Source organism: Arachis ipaensis, chromosome B5, assembly GCF_059453495.1.
Source record: "Arachis ipaensis isolate K30076 ecotype BB chromosome B5, ASM5945349v1, whole genome shotgun sequence".
In the NCBI taxonomy this organism is placed as follows: domain Eukaryota; kingdom Viridiplantae; phylum Streptophyta; class Magnoliopsida; order Fabales; family Fabaceae; genus Arachis; species Arachis ipaensis.
The window spans coordinates 53247024-53268238 of record NC_142440.1 but is presented as its reverse complement, the minus strand read 5'-3'; the positions used below and the strand labels follow the sequence as shown (position 1 = coordinate 53268238).

Below are 21215 nucleotides of genomic sequence, written 5' to 3'. Positions count from 1 at the left end.
CTATATAAACCCCTCCATCCCTCCTTCATTTTCACACCACACAACCTATCCCCTCTATCTTGGCCGAATACACCTCCCCCTCATTCTCCTCCATATCTTCTCTTCTTCTTCTTCTTTTCTTTCTTCTCTTGCTCGAGGGCGAGCAATATTCTATGTTTGGTGTGGTAAAAGCATAAGCTTTTTGTTTTTCCATTACCATTGATGGCACCTAAGACCGGAGAAACCTCTAGAAAAGGGAAAGGGAAGACAAAAGCTTCCACCTCCGAGTCATGGGAGATGGAAAGATTCATCTCCAAAGCCCATCAAGACCACTTCTATGATGTTGTGGCCAAGAAGAAGGTGATCCCCAAGGTCCCTTTCAAACTCAAGAAAAATGAGTATCCGGAGATCTGACATGAGATCCAAAGAAGTGGTTGGGAAGCCCTAACCAACCCCATTTAACAAGTTAGAATCCTAATGGTTCAAGAGTTCTATGCAAACGCATGGATCACTAGGAACCATGATCAAAGTGTGAACCCGAATCCAAAGCATTGGCTCACCATGGTTCGGGGGAAATACTTAAATTTTAGTCCGGAAAATGTAAGGCTGGCGTTCAACCTACCAATGATGGAAGAAAACGCACGCCCCTACATAAGAAGAGTCAACTTTGATCAAAGGTTGGACCAAGTTCTCATGGACATATGTGTGGAAGGAGCTCAATAGAAGATTGACTCAAAAGGCAAACCGGTTCAGCTGAGAAGATTGGACCTTAAGCCTGTAGCTAGAGGATGGTTGGAGTTCATTCAACGCTCAATCATTTCCACTAGCAACCGGTCTGAGGTTACTGTAGACCGGGCCATCATGATCCATAGTATCATGATTGGGGAGGAAGTAGAAGTTCATGAGATTATACCTCAAGAACTCTACAAGGTGGCTGACAAATCCTCCACTATGGCAAGGTTGGCCTTTCCTCACCTCATTTTCCATCTATGTAATTCGGCTGGGATTGACATAGAGGGAGATATCCTCATTGATGAGGACAAGCCCATCACTAAGAAAAGGATGGAGCAAACAAGAGAGCCTATTCATGGATCTCAAGAGACGCATGAAGGAGCTCATCACCAAGAAATCCCTGAGATGCCTCAAGGGATGCACTTTTTTCCACAAGAATTTTTGGGAGCAAATCAACACCTCCCTAGGAGAATTAAGTTCCAACATGGGACAACTAAGGGTGGAACATCAAGAGCACTCCATCATCCTCCATGAAATTAGAGAAGATGAAAGAGCAATGAGGGAGGAGCAACAAAGACAAGGAAGAGACATAGAAGAGCTCAAGGACATCATTAGTTCTTCAAGAAGAAAACGCCACCATCACTAAGGTGGACTCATTCCTTGTTCTTAAATTTTTTGTTTTTCGTTTTTTTATGTTAAATGTTTATCTATGTTTGTGTCTTCATTACATGATCATTAGTATTTAAGTGTCTATGCCTTAAAGCTATGAATGTCCTATGAATCCATCACCTCTCTTAAATGAAAAATGTTTTTAATTCAAAAGAACAAGAAGTACACGAGTTTTGATGACAAGTCATCTTAGCCTAGTTTCACTAGTCTTTTTCCTTTGTTTTCATTTAGTTTTATGCACTTTCTTGAACCATAAGTAAGCAAATTGGGTAGAATTTCATGTTTCCTTTGATTCAATCAACCATGGAAGAATTAATGCAATTTCATGAGATTTTGTGCTATAATTGTCATATACTATGAAAGAATAACAATCTCATGATTTTGAGCATAGCTTTGATATGTTTGGTTGATTGATGATAGGAAAAAAGAGCTTTGAAGAAGGTTGAAGAAAGAAGGAATGGCTAGGAGCAAGAGAGAACAAAAATCTTGAGCCAAAGTTTGCCTCAAACTTTAGCTCAAACTTTTGGAAAAGTTGAAATCTCCCTGGAAGAAGCAAAAGCTTGTGCCAACGTTTGCCTCAAGCTTTTTGGCAAACGTTGGCGCCACACACTAATACCCTGGAGGAAAAAGCTTGCGCCAACGTTTGCCTCAAGCTTTTTGGCAAACGTTGGCGCCACACACCAACACCCTGGAGGAGAAAAGCTTGCGCCAACGTTTGCCTCAAGCTTTTTGGCAAACATTGGCGCCACACATGCATACAAGGTGATCAACGTTTGGCTCAAAGTTTGACCTCAAACTTTAGCCCAAACGTTGATAGCAGCAAAAGGGGGCAGCTGATATGAAAAGCTTGAGCCAAAGTTTGCCTCAAACTTTGACTCAAGCTTTTATGATTCATGGCCCGGTTCACAATGGGTTTCTCTCCAATTCCAAGAGCAATCAACAGAGGCTTTTATCAACCCAATTCCATCAAGAGCAAAGGCCCAATTCCAGGCTTGAAGACCATTTGAAGAAAGTGTATAAATAGCTTAGGATTTAAGTTTTCGGAAAGCTTCCTTGGAGAATTTTTACATACTTACAGTAGAGAGCTCACCTTTACATTTTTGAATTGTTGCGTTAGAATTCTAGAGAATGGGAAGGAGAATTGATCTCTCTTCTTCCTTGTTCTTGCTTAGCACTCTTTACTTTTCTTGCTTTGGATCTTGGGTGAAGAATTGAAGAACTTCTATTTCAATCTCACCTTGGGATCTTGTTTAATTTTCTGCATAATTGAATTTCAATTTCTGTTCATTGCCTCTTCTTCTACTCATTCTGCAATTTACTTTTCTTTATTTCTTGCAATTGAATTCTACATTTGGATCTAGGAAGGCATTGAGATCTAGACTCGGTTATCTAGTCTCTTGGGTCCTGAGATCTGGAGTTTTCATTTTAAATTTTCTGTTTAATGTTTTCCAAGTTCATTTACATTTCTGTTTTAGATCCGATTCAATTCAAGTCATCTTCTACTCTTCTATGCGTTGAGATTTACTTTTCCTTGTTTAATTTCTGCAAATCCAATTCCCAATTCCCTTTACAATTCAAGCCATTTACATTTCTTGCACTTTAAGATTTTTTAATTTACATTTCTTGCAATCTAAGTTTTCTGCAATTTATATTACTTGCACTTTAAGATTCAGCCTCTTTAATTCCTCTGCACTTTAAATTCTTGCCAATTATCCCTCTCCTTTTTAATTTCATGCAATTTAGCTTCTGTCAAATACAAACCACTCAAATCAACTCTTGATTCGCTTGACTAAATCAACCACTAAACTAAAATTGCTCAATCCTTCAATCCCTGTGGGATCGACCTCACTCCCATGAGTTTTATTACTTGATGCGACCCGGTATACTTGCCGGAGAGATTTGGGTGTTGGAATTTCGTTTTCCAAAAATACTCATCAAGTTTTTGGCGCCGTTGCCGGGGATTGAATAGATTGATAATGATTAAGTGAGGTGGTAGTCTAGATCAAGCACTTTTTCTTTTCTGTTTCTCTAATTTTTGACTGACACACTAACTGTTTGAAATTTTGCTTAAGCTAACTAAAACTTCATTCTAGCAATAGATTGAAGTGTTGCTGGTGGTGTTTCTTTTGTTTTGTTTGTATGTCAGGTACAGGGAGAGCCACTCCTGTTTTATCTGAAACTGACCAGAGAACTCTTAGAAGGTTAAGAAGAGCTGAAAGAGGGAAAAATATTATTGGAGAGGAAGAATCTGAGTAAGAATATCACGAGATGGAAGGAGATCCATCTAATCCAGGAGGAGGGGTTAACAATAACCCACAACAGAGGAGAGTACTGGCCTCCTATACTTTTGCAAATGCTAGACATTGTGGAAGCAGCATTCTCACCTCTAATGTCAATGCAAATAACTTTGAACTGAAGCCACAACTCATCACATTGGTCCAAAACAACTGCTCGTTTGGAGGAGGACAATTGGAGGATCCAAACCAACATTTATCCACTTTCTTGAGAATTTGTGACACAGTTAAAAGCAATGGAGTGCATCCTGACATATACAAGCTGTTGTTATTCCCATTCTCTCTCAGGGACAAGGCCACTCAATGGCTAGAAACATTTCCGAAGGAAAGCATTAACACTTGGGATGATTTGGTGAGCAAGTTTCTTGCCAAGTTTTACCCCCCTCAAAGGATCATCAGATTGAAGACTGAGGTGCAGACATTGATGCAATTGGATGCTGAAAATCTGTATGAGGCATGGGAGAGATATAAGGCTCTGCTGAGGAAATGTCCATCAGAAATGTTCACTGAGTGGGACAAGCTACAGAACTTCTATGAAGGACTCACTCTAAAGGCTCAAGAGGCACTTGATTACTCAGCTGGAGGATCATTGCAACTGATGAAAACTGCAGAAGAAGCTCAAAATCTTATTGACATGGTGGCTAATAATCAGTATTTCTTTGCGCATCAAAGGCAACGTCAACCATCACAAAGGAGAGGAGTAATGGAGCTAGAAGGAGTAGACTCTATCTTAGCTCAAAACAAAATGATGCAGCAACAGATTCAGCAACAATTTGAGCAAATGGACAAAAGAATTGATGGCCTACAAGTAGCATCAGTGAGTGCCAAAAGCCAACCAACCACTCCTTGGGGGCATAATGAGGAGAACCAAGAGGAACAACAACAAGAGCAAGTGCAGTATATGCACAACCAAGGTTCAAATGAGGTGTATGGTGATACCTACAATCCATCCTGGAAGAACCACCCAAACCTCAGATGGGGGGATAACCACAACCAAAACCAACAACCATGGCAGAGGAACTCAAACCCAAACACCTTAAGAAACAACCAAAACCACAACCAGTAGCAGACTAACCAAAATCCCTATAGAAAACCCCAAAACAACTACCCCAACTCTAACCATTATCCATCTAATAACCAACCTACCAACCAAAGCACTTACCATCAACCATCAGCACCCCATAACCAAGCAATTTTACAAAACTCTCAGAGGATTACTAATCTGGAGATGCTCATGGAAAAGATGATGAAGAACCAAGAAATGACCACAAAGAACCATGAAGCCTCCGTGAAGAGCCTAGAGAGGCAGATTGGGCAAATCTCCAAGCAGATTTCTGTTGAGAGACCTTCAAGCTCACTGCCGAGTGACACAATCCCAAATCCTAAGGAAGAATGCAAGGCGATACAATTAAGGAGTGGGAGAACATTGATGAGCAACAATGACACTACAAAGAAGCAAGTAGAGAGCAGCAAAAGACCAATAGAAGATGAAAAGCAAACAAAGGCAGATGAAGCCAAGGATCAAGTTGTGATGCCAAATAAGAGCACTGAGAAACTCAAAGAGAAGAACAACCAGCCACACAATTCAAAAGAAGTGATTCAGGGACAACAGCAAGTGGGAAAGAGCATCACACCTGACTGCCATATCCCCAGAGGTTCAGCAAAGAGACTAAGGACCAACATTTTCATAAGTTCCTTGAGACTTTCAAAAAGCTAGAGATCAATATTCCCTTGGCTGAAGCACTTGAGCAAATGCCTCTGTATGCTAAGTTTTTGAAGGAGCTTATTAACAAAAAAAGAAGTTGGGATGAGAAAGAGACCATACTGCTTACTGAGGAATGCAGGGCTTTGATTCAAAAAGGGCTTCCTCCTAAGCTTGAAGACCCCGGGAGCTTCTTGCTGCCTTGCACCGTTGGGGAATTAACCATCACTGAGGCAATGTGCAATCTAGGAGCAAGTATTAACTTAATTCTCTCCTCTTTGGTGAAAAAGCTGCGTATAGAGGAAGTTAAACCGGTACAGATGTCTCTAGAGCTGGTAGATAAGTCAATGGTATACCCCAGGGGTGTAATTGAAAACCTTCTAGTCAAGGTGGACAAATTCATATACCCTGCAGACTTTGTGGTTCTAGATTCAGATGAGGATGAAAGTGACTCCATCATACTTGGGAGACCGTTCTTGGCCACTGCTAGGGCTATCATAGACGTAGAGCAAGGAGAATTAACTCTCAGAATGCATGATAAGAGTGTCACTCTGAGAGTATTACCGGAAGCGCAGTTCAGTGATGAGAAGAAAGACTATATGGAACTCGACAAGGAAGAATCACAGTTAAAGGAAGAAAGCAACAAGGCGATTCACAGCAACATCCCAAGGCAAAAGATTGTGCAGAATGATGCAGAAGTTCAAGAGGATATTGGAGTATTGGCCACTGAGAAGAGAGATCTCCAAAGTAAGCCTACGGCCAAGGAAGAAAGATCAACAAAAGAAAGGAAGAAACACAGAAACAAAACAAAAAGGGGTTGGAAGAACAGAAAGATTCCAACAGAAGGGCTTTCCAAGGGTGATAAAGTGCAATTGATCTATCAACAACTGGGAGCAAGCCAACAGACGGATGACTATTACACTGTCAGCAATATACTCTCATTAGAGCATGCTGAAATTGAACACCAGAGAACAAAGAGGAGGATCACAGTCAGGGGAGACAAGTTGAGGTACTACAATCATCAAACACCATAAAAGAAAGCCCCAGTGTCAAGCTAGTGACAATAAAAGAGCGCTCCATGGGAGGCAACCCATGATTTAAGATTTATGTCATTTTAAATTCAATAAGCTATGATCACCTAAGCATGATTTTTTTCTTTTCATGAACGTACTTAATGAATGCATGCACTGTTTTGAAACATATGTTAAGACTTCTAAGTTTGGTGTGCCTTCAAGCACACCAAACCAGTGTTACAAATATTTTCATACTATATGCTTAGTTATCCTGATGAAGCATATGACCAAACACTAAGTTTGGTGTCTGCATAGGTGGATATTTTCAGAAGATCAAATTTTTTTTCTCTTCATGAAAATTAAAAATCATGCACCAATGATCATACGTTGTTACTTTCTGAGACTTTACAATTGAAAAGAAATCATATTCTGTGATGAAGGCATCAATTGTGATTAACTGCTAGCATCTCACATTTACCCCTTAACAAGAGACAAGTTTGGTGTTCATCAAAGCTTGATGCACTGATTAAGGGACACAATTGATCCTTCATGAAAAAAAAAGAGAAAAAGAAAATTATAATGAAAGCATTTCTTATAAATATTTAACCAAGAGTGATATTGGGATTTCAAGAACACTAGTTGGAGGAAGAAACATTTTTAAACTATATGACCAAACATTAAGCTTGGTGTCCTCCAAGAAAAGTCACGGTTAAAATGGATATAAGGAATGAGAGTTCACATAGTTGTTAATAAAGGAAGTATTCTTGCCACGGTTTGATAATGTTGATCTTTGTTGTCTTGTTGTGATGGTTAGGTGGTCAAAGAACACTCAATGAAAGAGACAAGACAAAGGGAGAGCATAGCATGAGGACAAAATCCCATCACATGCCTCAAAAAGTGAATCTGCCCACTCCTTGGAATGATCACGTTGAAAATCATTGAAAAAGCAAAATTTGTCCTCATTCACCCTCACATGCACACCTTCGATTCGCATAGTATCCAATTGCATCCCAGCCCTCCATTGTTCATTTAAGTAATTATAACACACCACCTTCAAGCCATGCATATAACCGAAGAGTTGCACACTCCCTGCACTCCAACCATTCAAACTCCATTCCCTTCATTATTCTTCATCATATAAGCTCAGCCACAAATATTTTCTTTTCATAAAACACATCCAAATCTCCAACATTCTTCACACTCCCTTTAACCTCAAGAAGATCAACCAATCAAGTGATCATGGCCTCTTCCTCAAGAACCAAACGAAGAAAAGGAAAAGAGCCCGTGGTAGAGGAGAGTACACCTGAATATGACCGATGGAGATTTAAATCTTGGTACCATCAGTTACAAATTGAATGGATGAATGAGAAGAAAATATATCCAGAGGTTCCACTCTTGCTACCAGATGAAGGGTGCCAAGAAATGAAGGACAAGATTAAAAAGAGGAAATGGGAAGAACTCGTCTCACCCATCACTCGGGTCAATGCAAATATCATAAGAGAGTTCTATGCCAACATCCCAAGACTTAACACGGGTGAAGCCCCAATGTACAAGAGCTATGTACGGGGGATGGAAGTAGACTTTAGTTCAGATGCCATCAAGAAAGTCTTGGGACTAAAAGCAGTCCGCTTTGGTGAACCGGGATATCACCAAAGGGTAAATGGAGATCCGGATTATGATAGAATTTCTAGAGATATTTGTATGGTGAACTCAGAGTGGGAAGGATATGCCAAAAATAAATACAAGTATCTGAGGAGAGGAAACCTCACCCCGGAAGCAAAGGGATGGTATGAGCTATTGAAAAGATCAATTCTGGGCACAGTAAACACCTCAGAAGTCAACAGGAGAAGAGCTGTTATGTTGCATTGCATCATGGTGGGAGGAGAGGTGAAGGTTCATGAAATCCTTGCAAAGGATATTCAAAAACTTGCAGAGAAGAACTCGGTTGGGTCTTGGTTATACTACCCAAGCACCATTATGCGGTTGTGCGCAAGAGCTAAAGTGCCAATGGAGGACGATAACCCAACATGGTTGAACCCGGGCATGCCTATAACCATTGAAAGAATGATGATGGTTACTGAAGCGCAGCAGAGCCGAAGACCACACGGAAGAAGGCAAAGAGAAGAACCAATAGAGGAAGAAGAGTTACAAGAGGAAGAAGAGCCACAAGAGGAAGAGGAACAGCAACACATTCCACCACATAACACTCTGGATATGACTCAGATGCAGGAAGCAATTGGAAGATTATCACAACAGTACACGAGAATTCAAGAAAGGCAAGAGGAATACCATTCATAGTACATGAAAAACCAACAAGAGCAAGAGGCATGGCAGCTGAGAATGATGAACAAACAAAGTGAGTTTGAGTCAAAATTCTTCGTGATGCAAGAGGAGCATGCTTTTCAATCTCACGAATCATTTGGAAAGTTGGCACAAATGCAAGCTAAAAATATGAGGGCTCTCAAAGAGTTCACAACCCTCCAAGATGCAAGATATGAAGTCCAAGCCGACTACAACATAAATAGTCAAATCAAAATGAACTATATTGGAGAGCATCTGCACAACATGGATCCAACATTTCCAACTTTTGATGAATTCTTCAAAGGGAAAAGTGAGATAGAAGTAAGCAAGGCTATGAGACTTGAAGATAGAGTAGAGGAGGCGATGAATAGAGCTGGGTTCTGGTGGGGTCAACAGACAACAGACATGGACACAGGGAACACCAACAACCAAGTGTATGAAAGAAGAAAGAAAAAGCATGACAAATGAAAGGTGGACTTGCTCCTTGTTCATCACTGCAAAAAAAAAAAAAAGCATGCATCCTATCTGTTTAAAATAGTCTTCGCATTATGTTTTTTTCCCTTAAAATAAGTAAGCTAGTCTAAGTGTGTGCTTGTGTGTTTACTTTCACTTAACAAAAAGCATGCTTTGTCCCCTGCATCTTTAATTCAATAAAAGAAATGTTTGAATGTGAAGTAAGATAGTTCTCTGTTAGATAGAAGTACAATAAAAGTAAGTGGTGGTATGTATGTGTGATTGTATGATAGCTCACTTTTAGTGAATAAGAGAACTAGGATGTCTCCTTCTAAGTAGAAAGTGGCCTATTGTCTATGAATCTCAATCAAATAAAAGTCCTTGGTTAAAAAGAAAAACAAAAAGAGAAAAGAAAAAGCCAAAAATTGGCAATAGAATAAAAGAAAAAAAAAGAAGTAAAGCTAGACACCAATAGCTTGAACCTTAGAACATATGCCTGTGGTGTCTTTGTACTAGGATCTGCTTGGATCATTAAGTTCTTTGGAGTGCATCAACACTTGGTGACTTGGGTTAACTAACCCGGGATCATCAGCTAAAAGTCCACTATCAAGAGCAACCTAACTACAAGGCATTTAGTAACCCAAAGAGGTGCTGGGCATCAATGTTTTAAGAAGGAATGTGAGCCAAGTGTCTATAGTGAATAATGTGTCAAGTATAAAGAAAGAAAAGAACTTTGTTACACATGACACTGAACTAAAGCTTATAGAGAAAAATAATAGTCAAGGACAAAGGAATAATGAGAGGTCATAGCAGTGTGTTGCTTGATGCTTGAAGGAGACTTTCTAGGCCTAAAAGTCAATAAGAAGTGAGTGTTTACATATCCACATAAAACCCCATGAACTACCAATAATACTCTGCTAGCATGAACATCCTCTTCCATTTCATTCTTTCTTCTCAATAATTCTTTTCTTGCTTGGGGACAAGAAAGCTTTAAGTTTGGTGTTGTGATGACAAGTCATCTTAGCCTAGTTTCACTAGTCTTTTTCCTTTGTTTTCATTTAGTTTTATGCACTTTCTTGAACCATAAGTAAGCCAATTGGGTAGAATTTCATGTTTCCTTTGATTCAATCAACCATGGAAGAATTAATGCAATTTCATGAGATTTTGTGCTATAATTGTCATATACTATGAAAGAATAACAATCTCATGATTTTGAGCATAGCTTTGATATGTTTGGTTGATTGATGATAGGGGAAAAGAGCTTTGAAGAAGGTTGAAGAAAGAAGGAATGGCTAGGAGCAAGAGAGAACAAAAAGCTTGAGCCAAAGTTTGCCTCAAACTTTAGCTCAAACTTTTGGAAAAGTTGAAATCTCCCTGGAAGAAGCAAAAGCTTGCGCCAACGTTTGCCTCAAGCTTTTTGGCAAACGTTGGCGCCACACACCAACACCCTGGAGGAAAAAGCTTGCGCCAACGTTTGCCTCAAGCTTTTTGGCAAACATTGGCGCCACACACCAATACCCTGGAGGAGAAAAGCTTGCGCCAACGTTTGCCTCAAGCTTTTTGGCAAACGTTGGTGCCACACATGCATACAAGGTGATCAATGTTTGGCTCAAAGTTTGACCTCAAACTTTAGCCCAAACGTTGAAAGCAGCAAAAGGGGGCAGCTGTTATGAAAAGCTTGAGCCAAAGTTTGCCTCAAACTTTGACTCAAGCTTTTATGATTCATGGCCCGGTTCACAATGGGTTTCTCTTCAACTCCAAGAGCAATCATCAGAGGCTTTTATCAACCCAATTCCATCAAGAGCAAAGGCCCAATTCAAGGCTTGAAGACCATTTGAAGAAAGTGTATAAATAGCTTAGGATTTAAGTTTTCGGATAGCTTCCTTGGAGAATTTTTACATACTTACAGTAGAGAGCTCACCTTTACATTTTTGAATTGTTGCTCTAGAATTCTAGAGAATTGGGAAGGAGAATTGATCTCTCTTCTTCCTTGTTCTTGCTTAGCACTCTTTACTTTTCTTGCTTTGGATCTTGGGTGAAGAATTGAAGAACTTTTGTTTCAATCTCACCTTGGGATCTTGTTTAATTTTCTGCATAATTGAATTTCAATTTCTGTTCATTGCCTCTTCTTCTACTCATTCTGCAATTTACTTTTCTTTATTTCTTGCAATTGAATTCTACATTTGGATCTAGGAAGGCATTGAGATCTAGACTCGGTTATCTAGTCTCTTGGGTCCTGAGATCTGGAGTTTTCATTTTAAATTCTCTGTTTAATGTTTTTCAAGTTCATTTACATTTCCGTTTTAGATCCGATTCAATTCAAGTCATCTTCTACTCTTCTATGCGTTGAGATTTACTTTTCCTTGTTTAATTTCTGCAAATCCAATTCCCAATTCCTTTTACAATTCAAGCCATTTACATTTCTTGCACTTTAAGATTTTGCAATTTACATTTCTTGCAATCTAAGTTTCTGCAATTTATACTACTTGCACTTTAAGATTCAGCCTCTTTAATTCCTCTGCACTTTAAATTCTTGCCAATTATCCCTCTCCTTTTTAATTTCATGCAATTTAGCTTCTGTCAAATACAAACCACTCAAATCAACTCTTGATTCGCTTGACTAAATCAACCACTAAACTAAAATTGCTCAATCCTCAATCCCTGTGGGATCGACCTCACTCCCGTGAGTTTTATTACTTGATGCGACCCGGTATACTTGCCGGAGAGATTTGGGTGTTGGAATTTTGTTTTCCAAAAATACTCATCAAGTTTCGAATTTATCCTTGAATTTAGTTTAATTATATTGATGTGGTGACAATACTTTTTGTTTTCTGAATGAATGCTTGAACAGTGCATATGTCTTTTTGAGGTTGATGTTTATGAATGTTAAATATGTTGGCTCTTGAAAGAATGATGAAAAGGAGACATGTTATTTGATAATCTGAAAAATCATAAAAATGATTCTTGAAGCAAGAAAAAGCAGTGAATACAAAAGCTTGCAGAAAAAAAAAGAAAGAAAAATGGCAAAAAAAATAGAAAAAAAGAAAGAAAAAGAAAAAGCAAGCAGAAAAAGCCAAAAGCTCTTAAAACCAAAAGGCAAGGGTAATAAAAAGGATCCAAGGCTTTGAGCATCAGTGGATAGGAGGGCCTAAAGGAATAAAATCCTGGCCTAAGCGGCTAAACCAAGCTGTCCCTAACCATGTGCTTGTGGCGTGAAGGTGTCAAGTGAAAACTTGAGACTGAGCGGTTAAAGTCAAGGTCCAAAGCAAAAACAGAGTGTGCTTAAGAACCCTGGACACCTCTAATTGGGGACTTTAGCAAAGCTGAGTCACAATCTGAAAAGGTTCACCCAGTTATTTGTCTGTGGCATTTATGTATCCGGTGGTAATACTGGAAAACAAAGTGCTTAGGGCCATGGCCAAGACTCATAAAGTAGCTATGTTCAAGAATCAACATACTGAACTAGGAGAATCAATAACAGTATCTGAACTCTGAGTTCCTATAGATGCCAATCATTCTGAACTTCAATGGATAAAGTGAGATGCCAAAACTATTCAAGAGGCAAAAAGCTACAAGTCCCGCTCATCTGATTGGAGCTAAGTTTCATTGAAAGTTTGGAATTTATAGTATATTCTCTTCTTTTTATCCTATTTGATTTTCAGTTGCTTGGGGACAAGCAGCAATTTAAGTTTGGTGTTGTGATGAGCGGATAATTTATACGCTTTTTGGCATTGTTTTTAGTATATTTTTAGTAGGATCTAGTTACTTTTAGGGATGTTTTTATTAGTTTTTATGCTAAATTCACATTTCTGGACTTTACTATGAGTTTGTGTGTTTTTCTGTTATTTCAGGTATTTTTTGGCTGAAATTGAGGGACTTGAGCAAAAATCAGATTCAGAGGTTGAAGAAGGACTGCAGATGCTGTTGGATTCTGACCTCCCTGCACTCAAAGTAGATTTTCTGGAGCTACAGAACTCCAAATGGCGCGCTCTCAATTGAGTTGGAATGTAGATATCCAGGGCTTTCAAGCAATATATAATAGTCCATACTTTGATTAATGATAGACGACGTAAACTGGCATTGAACACCAGTTCCATGCTGCATTCTGGAGTCAACTGCCAGAAACAGATTACAAAGTGGAGTTAAACGCCAGAAACAGGTTACAAACTGGCGTTCAACTCCAAGAAAAGCCTCTACACATGTAATGCTCAATGCTCAGCCTAAGCACACACCAGGTGGGCCCCGGAAGTGGATTTTTGAATCATTTACTCATTTCTGTAAACCCTAGTAACTAGTTTAGTTTAAATAGGACTTTTTACTATTATATTTAGATTCTCTTTGATTAGTTTTATGCTATCGGAGACCTTTATGGGGGCTGGCCATTCGGCCATGCCTGAACTTTTCAATTATGTATTTTCAACGGTAGAGTTTCTACACACCATAGATTAAGGTGTGGAGCTCTGTTGTTCCTCATGAATTAATACAAAGTACTACTGTTTTTCTATTCAATTCAACTTATTCCGCTTCTAAGATGTTCATTCGCACCCAAGAACATGATGAATGTGATGATTATGTGACGCTCATCATCATTCTCACTTATGAACGCGTGCCTGACAAACACTTCCGTTCTACATGCAAACAAGCTAGAATGAGTATCTCTTGGATATCTAATATAGGGGATCGAGTACGAGTTATTAGTGTCTTCGTGGTATAAGTTAAAACCCATGGACGGCCATTCTTGAGAATCCAGAAAGTCTAAACCTTGTCTGTGGTATTCCGAGTAGGATTCAGGGATTGAATGACTGTGACGAGCTTCAAACTCGCGAGTGCTGGGCGTAGTGACAGACGCAAAAGGATAGTAAATCCTATTCCAGAATGATCAAGAACCGACAGATGATTAGCCATGCAGTGACAGCGCATTGGACCATTTTCACTGAGAGGACAGGTGGCCATTGACAACGGTGATGCCTAACATACCGTTTGCCATGGAAAAGAGTAGGACTGATTGGATGAAGACAGCAGAAAAGCAGAGGTTCAGAGGAACGAAAGCATCTCTATATTCTTATCTGAAATTCTCACCAATGAATTACATAAGTATCGCTATCCTATTTTAATTATCTTTTAGTACACTATAATCTCTTAATACATTTGAATCCGCCTGATTGATATTTACAAGGTGACCATAGCTTGCTTCAAGCCAACAATTTTCGTGGGATCGACCCTTACTCACGTAAGATTTATTACTTGGACGACCCAGTGCACTTGCTGGTTAGTTGTACAAAGTTGTGAAATAGAATTAAGAACATGAACGTTCGTATTTAGTTTTTAGCGCCGTCACCAAGGAAGGAATGATCACGATTTCGCACACCAGTAATCCTGGATTAGTTAATCCAAGTTACTAAGTTTTAAAAGACTCCTCAGAACCTAATTGTCCAAGCATATCCTAGTACAAAAAGCACCATAGACATATGTCCTAAGGTCCAAGCTATTGGTGTCTAGCCTTATTGTTTGTTTCTTTGCCAATTCTTGGCTTTTCTTTTCTTTTTCTTTCTCACTTTGCTTCATTTCCCAGGGATGTTCATTAATAACAGGTTTTATGACAACAACCAAGTTCACACTACATAGAACACTCTATTATGCAGTTTTTATTATTGAGCTTAGCATTTTAATCAAGCTATTACCACCACAAAACTTCATTCTAATCCTCACCACATTGAACAATCACTTTCTTTTCCAAGCATTTTCTCATATTAATGCAAGAAAAGGGAAACAAAACAAAATTCAAGATAGATGAGTGATAACAAACATTCATACTAGTGCAGACATCAAAATTTGCATTATTTGAACTAAACATCAAGGCAACCAGCAACTTCTCATGCAGAACGTTTCAAAGCAGAGTGAGTTTTGTGACAATACAACCTCTCAGGAGTGTCTTGCAGCTTCCCTTTTGTCATCATCTTCTTTTATTTTTACATTTCCTTTGGTGATGATTCTTTAAAGAGGCTGAGTGTCTTTTTCTGCATAATTTTTGAAAGTTGCTTTTTTTTTCCAAGCACTTAGGCAAATGGTTAGCATGAACTTGAACTTACTTTGGTGAGGGAACACCAAACATAGTTCCATGCTACTATCTATGATGCATTAGTTACATGAAACCTTGTGCTTTTGTTGAAAGTATTGAAGCTAACAACTAGAAAACAGATAGTGGTTTAGTGGTTTTCCTGATTGCTTGGAGCTAGTAACCATTTGTGCATATGGTTGAAATGTCTTTTTAAATGAGATTTTTGGTGGAACACCAAACTTAGCATCCTTCATTCACCCTTAAATTGTTTTGGTGTGTAACACGAAACTTAGCTCCTTGCAATACAGATAAAACTACTTAATCCTCTTATTGAAATAGTTAAGAAAATAAAAAACTACCATTGGTTGGGTGGCCTCCCAACAAGCGTTCTTTTAATGTCACTAGCTTGACATCCTTCATTCTTGCTTAGCTTAATTTCTGATTTTCCTTCTCTTTGTCCCAATGGCCTCCCAAGTAATGCTTTGTCCTATGACCATTTGCTGTGAAATTGTTCTTTGTTGCTTCATCTAGCAGTTCAAGGCTTCCATAAAGAAGAACCTTTGTCACCAAGTAGGGACCAGTTCATTTAGACTTGAGTTTGCCAGGAAAAACTTTGAGTCTGGAGTGGTACAAGAGTACTTGCTGTCCTGGTTTGAAATCCTTCCTTGAGATCCTCTTGTCATGCCATCTATTAGCTTTTTCCTTGTATATCTTAGCATTTTCATAGGCTTCCAGTCTAAACTCATCTAACTCATTCAATTGCAATAACCTCTTCTTTCCTGCTGCTTGAGAATCAAGGTTGAGGAGTTTAATGGCCCAGAAAGCTTTATGCTCGAGCTCTATAGGAAGGTGACAAGACTTTCCATATAACAACTGAAAAGGAGACTTTCCAATGGGGGTTTTAAATGCTGTTCTATATGTCCAGAGAGCATCTTCTAATTTTTTGGCCCAATCCTTTCTTGTACTCCCCACTGTTTTTTCCAAAATCCTCTTCAACTCCCTATTTGCAAGCTCTGCTTGGCCATTGGTCTGTAGATGATATGGTGTAGCCACTTTATGCATCACCCCATATTTGTGAAGTAGCTTCTCCATCTGTTTGTTGCAAAAATGACTACCACCATCACTGACAAGACCCTTAGGCACTCCATATCTTGTAAAAATGTGTTTCTTAAGGAATTGAATGACAATTTGTGCATCACATATGGTTGTTGCTATGGCTTCCACCCACTTTGAGACATACTGTACTGCCATAAGTATGTATTTGAAAGAATATGAGGGTGGAAAGGGAGGAATATTTGAGTGAAACAACGGTAAATAAGTGAGGAGGTCTTGTATAGAGAAAGCAAGGATATGTGAACTCAGGAAGTATCATTGCCAATTTATAGCCATGGCATGAAACATAGCAAAGGGGGGGAGGATCCGGTTAAATTGTAAGGAAATGTGGGGATTGAGATATTCATTGTTGAAAAGCCATGAAATGGACGGTGTACATGGGGAGATTGTTGAAGACAAGGATTGATCTTCCATTGGTTGCATGTAGTTCGGTTATGTGGCAAGGAAGGGTGAAGATTTGAACAAAGTATTGTTGAGGATCCATGAAATGGACGGTGTGCATGTGGAGCTGAGTGAAGACAAGGATTATTCTTCCATTGGTTGCATGGCTCGGCCTCCTAGGCGCTGATTTCTGTAGCATTGAGCTTTCCAGGCATGCACATGTGACTTGTTTTTCATCTTGTGATAACCGTGCATGCCTTTTATCATTTTCTTCAAATTTCATCATTCCTATCGTGTGAACCAACAATTAGTGAGCTTAAACTTTCAAATGTCATACGGTGGTGGTGTATTATATATATATAACAAGAAAATGTTGGTATGCGTTCCTTTTGTGTGAATAACCAACCATGCCTCTTAGAGATTAAACAAAATTTTGGTGAACACCAAACTTGTTTTCTTCTAAGTGACTTATATGAAATCTAATGAATATCTATCATAATTAGTATATTCATTATAAGGAACACTTTATTTGCTACCATGCTACCATAAACTCATAAAATGATGCAATGTATGGTTTATCTATTCATGAATTTGAGCTTTTGAGTAAAAAAAATTGACTTTCTTGAAATTCATAGCATATACAGACACCAAACTTAAGGTTTGGCTATATACTTAAACATAAAGAATGAGTATATATCCTAGAATGGTTCTATGATCAATCATGCTTGAAAAGCTATTTTAAAGTGCCTTTAGGCACACCAAACTTAGGAGTCAAACATATGCTCTAAAATGATATGTGCAATTATTAAATCCACTCATGAGAGCTCAAATTTATGCTAGAAAACCATTAGTTATTGAAATTAAAATAACAGCAAGAACATTAAATCATGGGCTGCCTCCCATGGAGCGCTTTTTTATTGTCACTAGCTTGACATTGGTCCCTTCTTAGGGTGATTGACGATTGTTGTGCCTCAATTTGTCTCCTCTCACTGTGAGCCTTCTTCCTGTACGTTGATGGTTAATCTCCATATGCTCCATTGAGAGTATCTTGTTGATGGTTGATACGTACAAAATTAATTTCACGTAATTACCGGCAAGTATACCGGGTGGTATCAAGTAATAAAACTCACTAAGAGTGAGGTCGATCCCACGGAGATTGGTAGATTAAGCAACTTTAGTTGAATGGTAGATTTGGTCAAGCAAACATGGTTTTGATTTCATGAGATTTGTGATTTTTGAACATAATTGCAAAAATTTAAATGGCAAGGAATTTAAAAAACTAGAAGAGAGAAAGAAGATGAAAGTAAATAACTGAAAATTAAAATGCAAGAAACTTAAATGACATTAAAGATAAATTGCAAGAAAGTAAAGATTGCAAAATTTTAAAGAGCATAAGAGTAAATAGCAAGAAATATAGAAACAGAATGTAAATGACAAGAATAATGAATTGCAAGAATGTAGAAGGGAATTGGGTAATGGGTATTCAAACAACTAAAGAGCAAAAGAAATGAGAATTGATGATGGAGAGGATCATTAGGGATCAGAGATGCAAATTCTCATGAATTGATGGTGATCAATTCCTTCTCAATCATAGGTATAGATCCATGGCAATTTGTGGGTAATTGAGTCCCAATCTCTTGGTAACTCAATTTCTCTCAACACAACCAATTGCCACTCTCGTGATCTAATTGTTCATGAGAAGAGATGAAGTTCAATTCCTAATCCAAGCCACACAACTTCCAGAATCTCAACTAAGGGAGGTTACATCTCACATACCAACCAAAGTGTATTGATTAAGGAAATCATGAAAGGATGAACTCTAAACTGAATTATGTGACTCCTTTCTCAAATTCACCACATAATTCATATAGATTAATCCCTCTCTCGATGGTGATTGAATCTTTGAAGAACAAGAGTTTCCTCTTGGATTAACCACTTGAATTAAGAAGGAGGAGAAGAGTTATCAATTCATTCAAACAAGCAGAGCTCTTCCCCCTAATGAAAATGGGGTTTAGTGAATCATAGCTCTAAATTCAACAACAAATGCAAAAGTAAACATTAAAATTGAGTAGAGAAGAGTGATGAAGAATGGAGAAGAAGTTCTTGAAAACTGAAATTCAAAGTTGCAAGAAAAACAAAATAGAAGACCGGTGAGAAAAAGTAAAGAGTAAAAAAAATGCTAGTGTAATAGAAAAATATCTAAGTGTCAAAAAAAGTCTAAAAAAAACAAGTTCAAAAGCCAAAAAGTCCCAAGAGCCTTCTAAGGCCCCTTAAGGCCCCCGCTCTCCTCCTCTATTCTATGACACTATGGCCTTTATATAGGCTTTCCTAAATTACAAATTAAAAATGAAATTAAAAACAAATTACAAACAAAATGAAAATTAACTATTCTAGATGATTCTTGTGGCCTTGATTGGTTGAGATTTATGGGCTTTGCTTGCTTGAGGTTGGATTAGCTAGCTTCTAAATGAAATTGTAGCACCACGTTTTTGGCCAACATGCCTATGTAAATGCATGTTGGCAACGTGCTCATGGATTTCCTGGGCTGGGAGTTATTTGGAGAGATGGGCGTTGCTAGCCCAAGTTGTTGCTAACAACTTGGCTCTTCTTCTTCTTGGTTTCAGTTTTGATGCCCAAAAGTTGCCCCTGGTTTAAGCTTTAATTTTGTGCTTCACTATCGACTATTATACATGGTTGAAAAGCTCTGAATGTCAGCTTTCCAACGCAACTGGAAGCACCTCGATTGGATCTCTGTAGCTCAAGTTATGCTCCATTGAAGATGACAAGGTCAGGCTGCCAGGGTTGCCGGCGTTTTTGACAAACACGCCTTCACATTCTCAAGTTGGCAACTTGGGTTACCTTCTAAGGCTGCTAAGCTTCACAGGCATTGCTAGCAAACACGCCTTCACCTTCCCCAAGTTGGCAACGTGGGTTATGCCTCCCATGGAGCCAAATTTTAGCAAGGGCGTTGCCAACGTGTTTAGTTTCTGAGGTTTCAAATGAGGCCCGATTTTGAAGCTTCAAACTAATGTCAAACCCATACCATGATATATCGTTGAAAAGCTCTGGATGTCTACTTTCAAATTCCATTGGAATCACCTCATTTGAAGCTTTGTAGCTCAAGATATACTCCATTGAAGGAGGTAAGGTCAAGCTGCCAAGCTCACCAGCGTTTTTGGCAAACACTCCCTTGTATTTCCAAGTTAGCAACGTGCTACCTCCATTCTTCACCATCCAAAGCTTTCTGGCATTGTTGCCAAACACGCCAATGCTTTCTTCAGTTGGCAACGTGCTCGTGGCTGCCTCCTAGCTCCAAGTTTGCTGCGTTGCCAATGAACACGCCAATGATATCCTAGGTTGGCAACGTGCTCATTTCTGAGGCTCAAAATAAAGCCAAATTTTGAAGCTTCAAATGAATGCTAACCCCATACTATGATATATGGTTGGAAATCTCTTGATGTCTAATTTCCAGTACCACTGAAATCACTTCCTTTAAAGCTTTGTAGCTCAAGTTATGCATCCTTGAAGGAGGCAAGGTCAGGCTGCCAAGTTCGCTAGAGTTGTTGCTGAACACGCCCCCTTTCTTCCAAGTTGGCAACATGCTGGCTTCTCCAAGGCTGCTTCCTTGCTTGGCGTTGCCTTGGAACACGCCCATGCTCTCCCAGCCCAACAACGTGCTCGAGCCTTCCCTATGGCACCAAGCTTTGCTTGCTACGTTGCCAAGGAACACGCCTTCAGAACTTGGCGTTGGCAACGTGCATCTCCCTTTCCTGGGCTAAGTCTTCTATTCAGCGTTGTTTGCCCGCGTTGTCTTCAAACATGCCCCTCGTTGGTGGTGTTGGCAACTTGCTTGAGGCTTCAAATTCACCTTCCAGGGCTACTTGGCGTTATTGCCAAACACTAAGTGATAATGCACGTTGGCAACGCCCAAGTCTCTTCCTCCTTGCCAAGCTTGCTATATCCCCAATCTTTCTTGCTCAAATTCTTCTTTCTTCATCACCTAACATAAACCACAGAATCTTCCTCAATGTCTTGCCATCTTATGCAATAATTTTCAAAGGAATCATTCACATCAACTTATATATAAACTCCTTGAGTCATTTGCATTAATTATGCCAAATTTCACTTAGTTCTTGGTTCATGGATGCATGGAGAAAAACTCACAAAATTGCTTGTTTATTTTAGTAATAATGAACGAAATTGAACTAAATTTAACTAAACTAACTAGTTAAAATAGCAAATATGCGAATGCATCAATGGTGTAGTAATCATTAGTTTGTGGATTTTTCTCCAACTGCTGGTATATCAATCTCACTCTGTCCCCTTTTGAGAATCCTTCAGTTGGTATCTTCTTATTCTTCCACCCTTTTTGGAACTCTTTTCTTACTCTTCTTTCCCTTTTTCACTTGTCCTTCTTTCTCTGCAGCAGGTTTTATGTTAGGGACCTCCTTCTCAATAATTAAGTCTTCAATCCCTTCCTGCCTTCTCTTCTCAGCCTTCACATGTTCCTTACCCTCTTT

The 21215-nt window shown here is 39.0% G+C and overlaps 1 protein-coding gene across 1 annotated transcript; it reads right to left on the bottom strand.

The window, feature by feature from the left end:
- Positions 1–15783: 15783 nt before the first annotated feature.
- LOC148564202 (uncharacterized) lies at positions 15784–16293 on the bottom strand. The gene has a single exon (XM_088487012.1). The coding sequence runs from the start codon at positions 16291–16293 to the stop codon at positions 15784–15786; it is 510 nt and encodes a 169-aa protein (XP_088343138.1).
- Between the last annotated feature and the right edge of the window lie 4922 nt (positions 16294–21215).

Excerpts from the sequence above, each read along its gene's own strand:
- LOC148564202 (XM_088487012.1), bottom strand. The coding sequence starts at position 16,293 with ATGGAGAAGCTACTTCACAAATATGGGGTGATGCATAAAGTGGCTACA.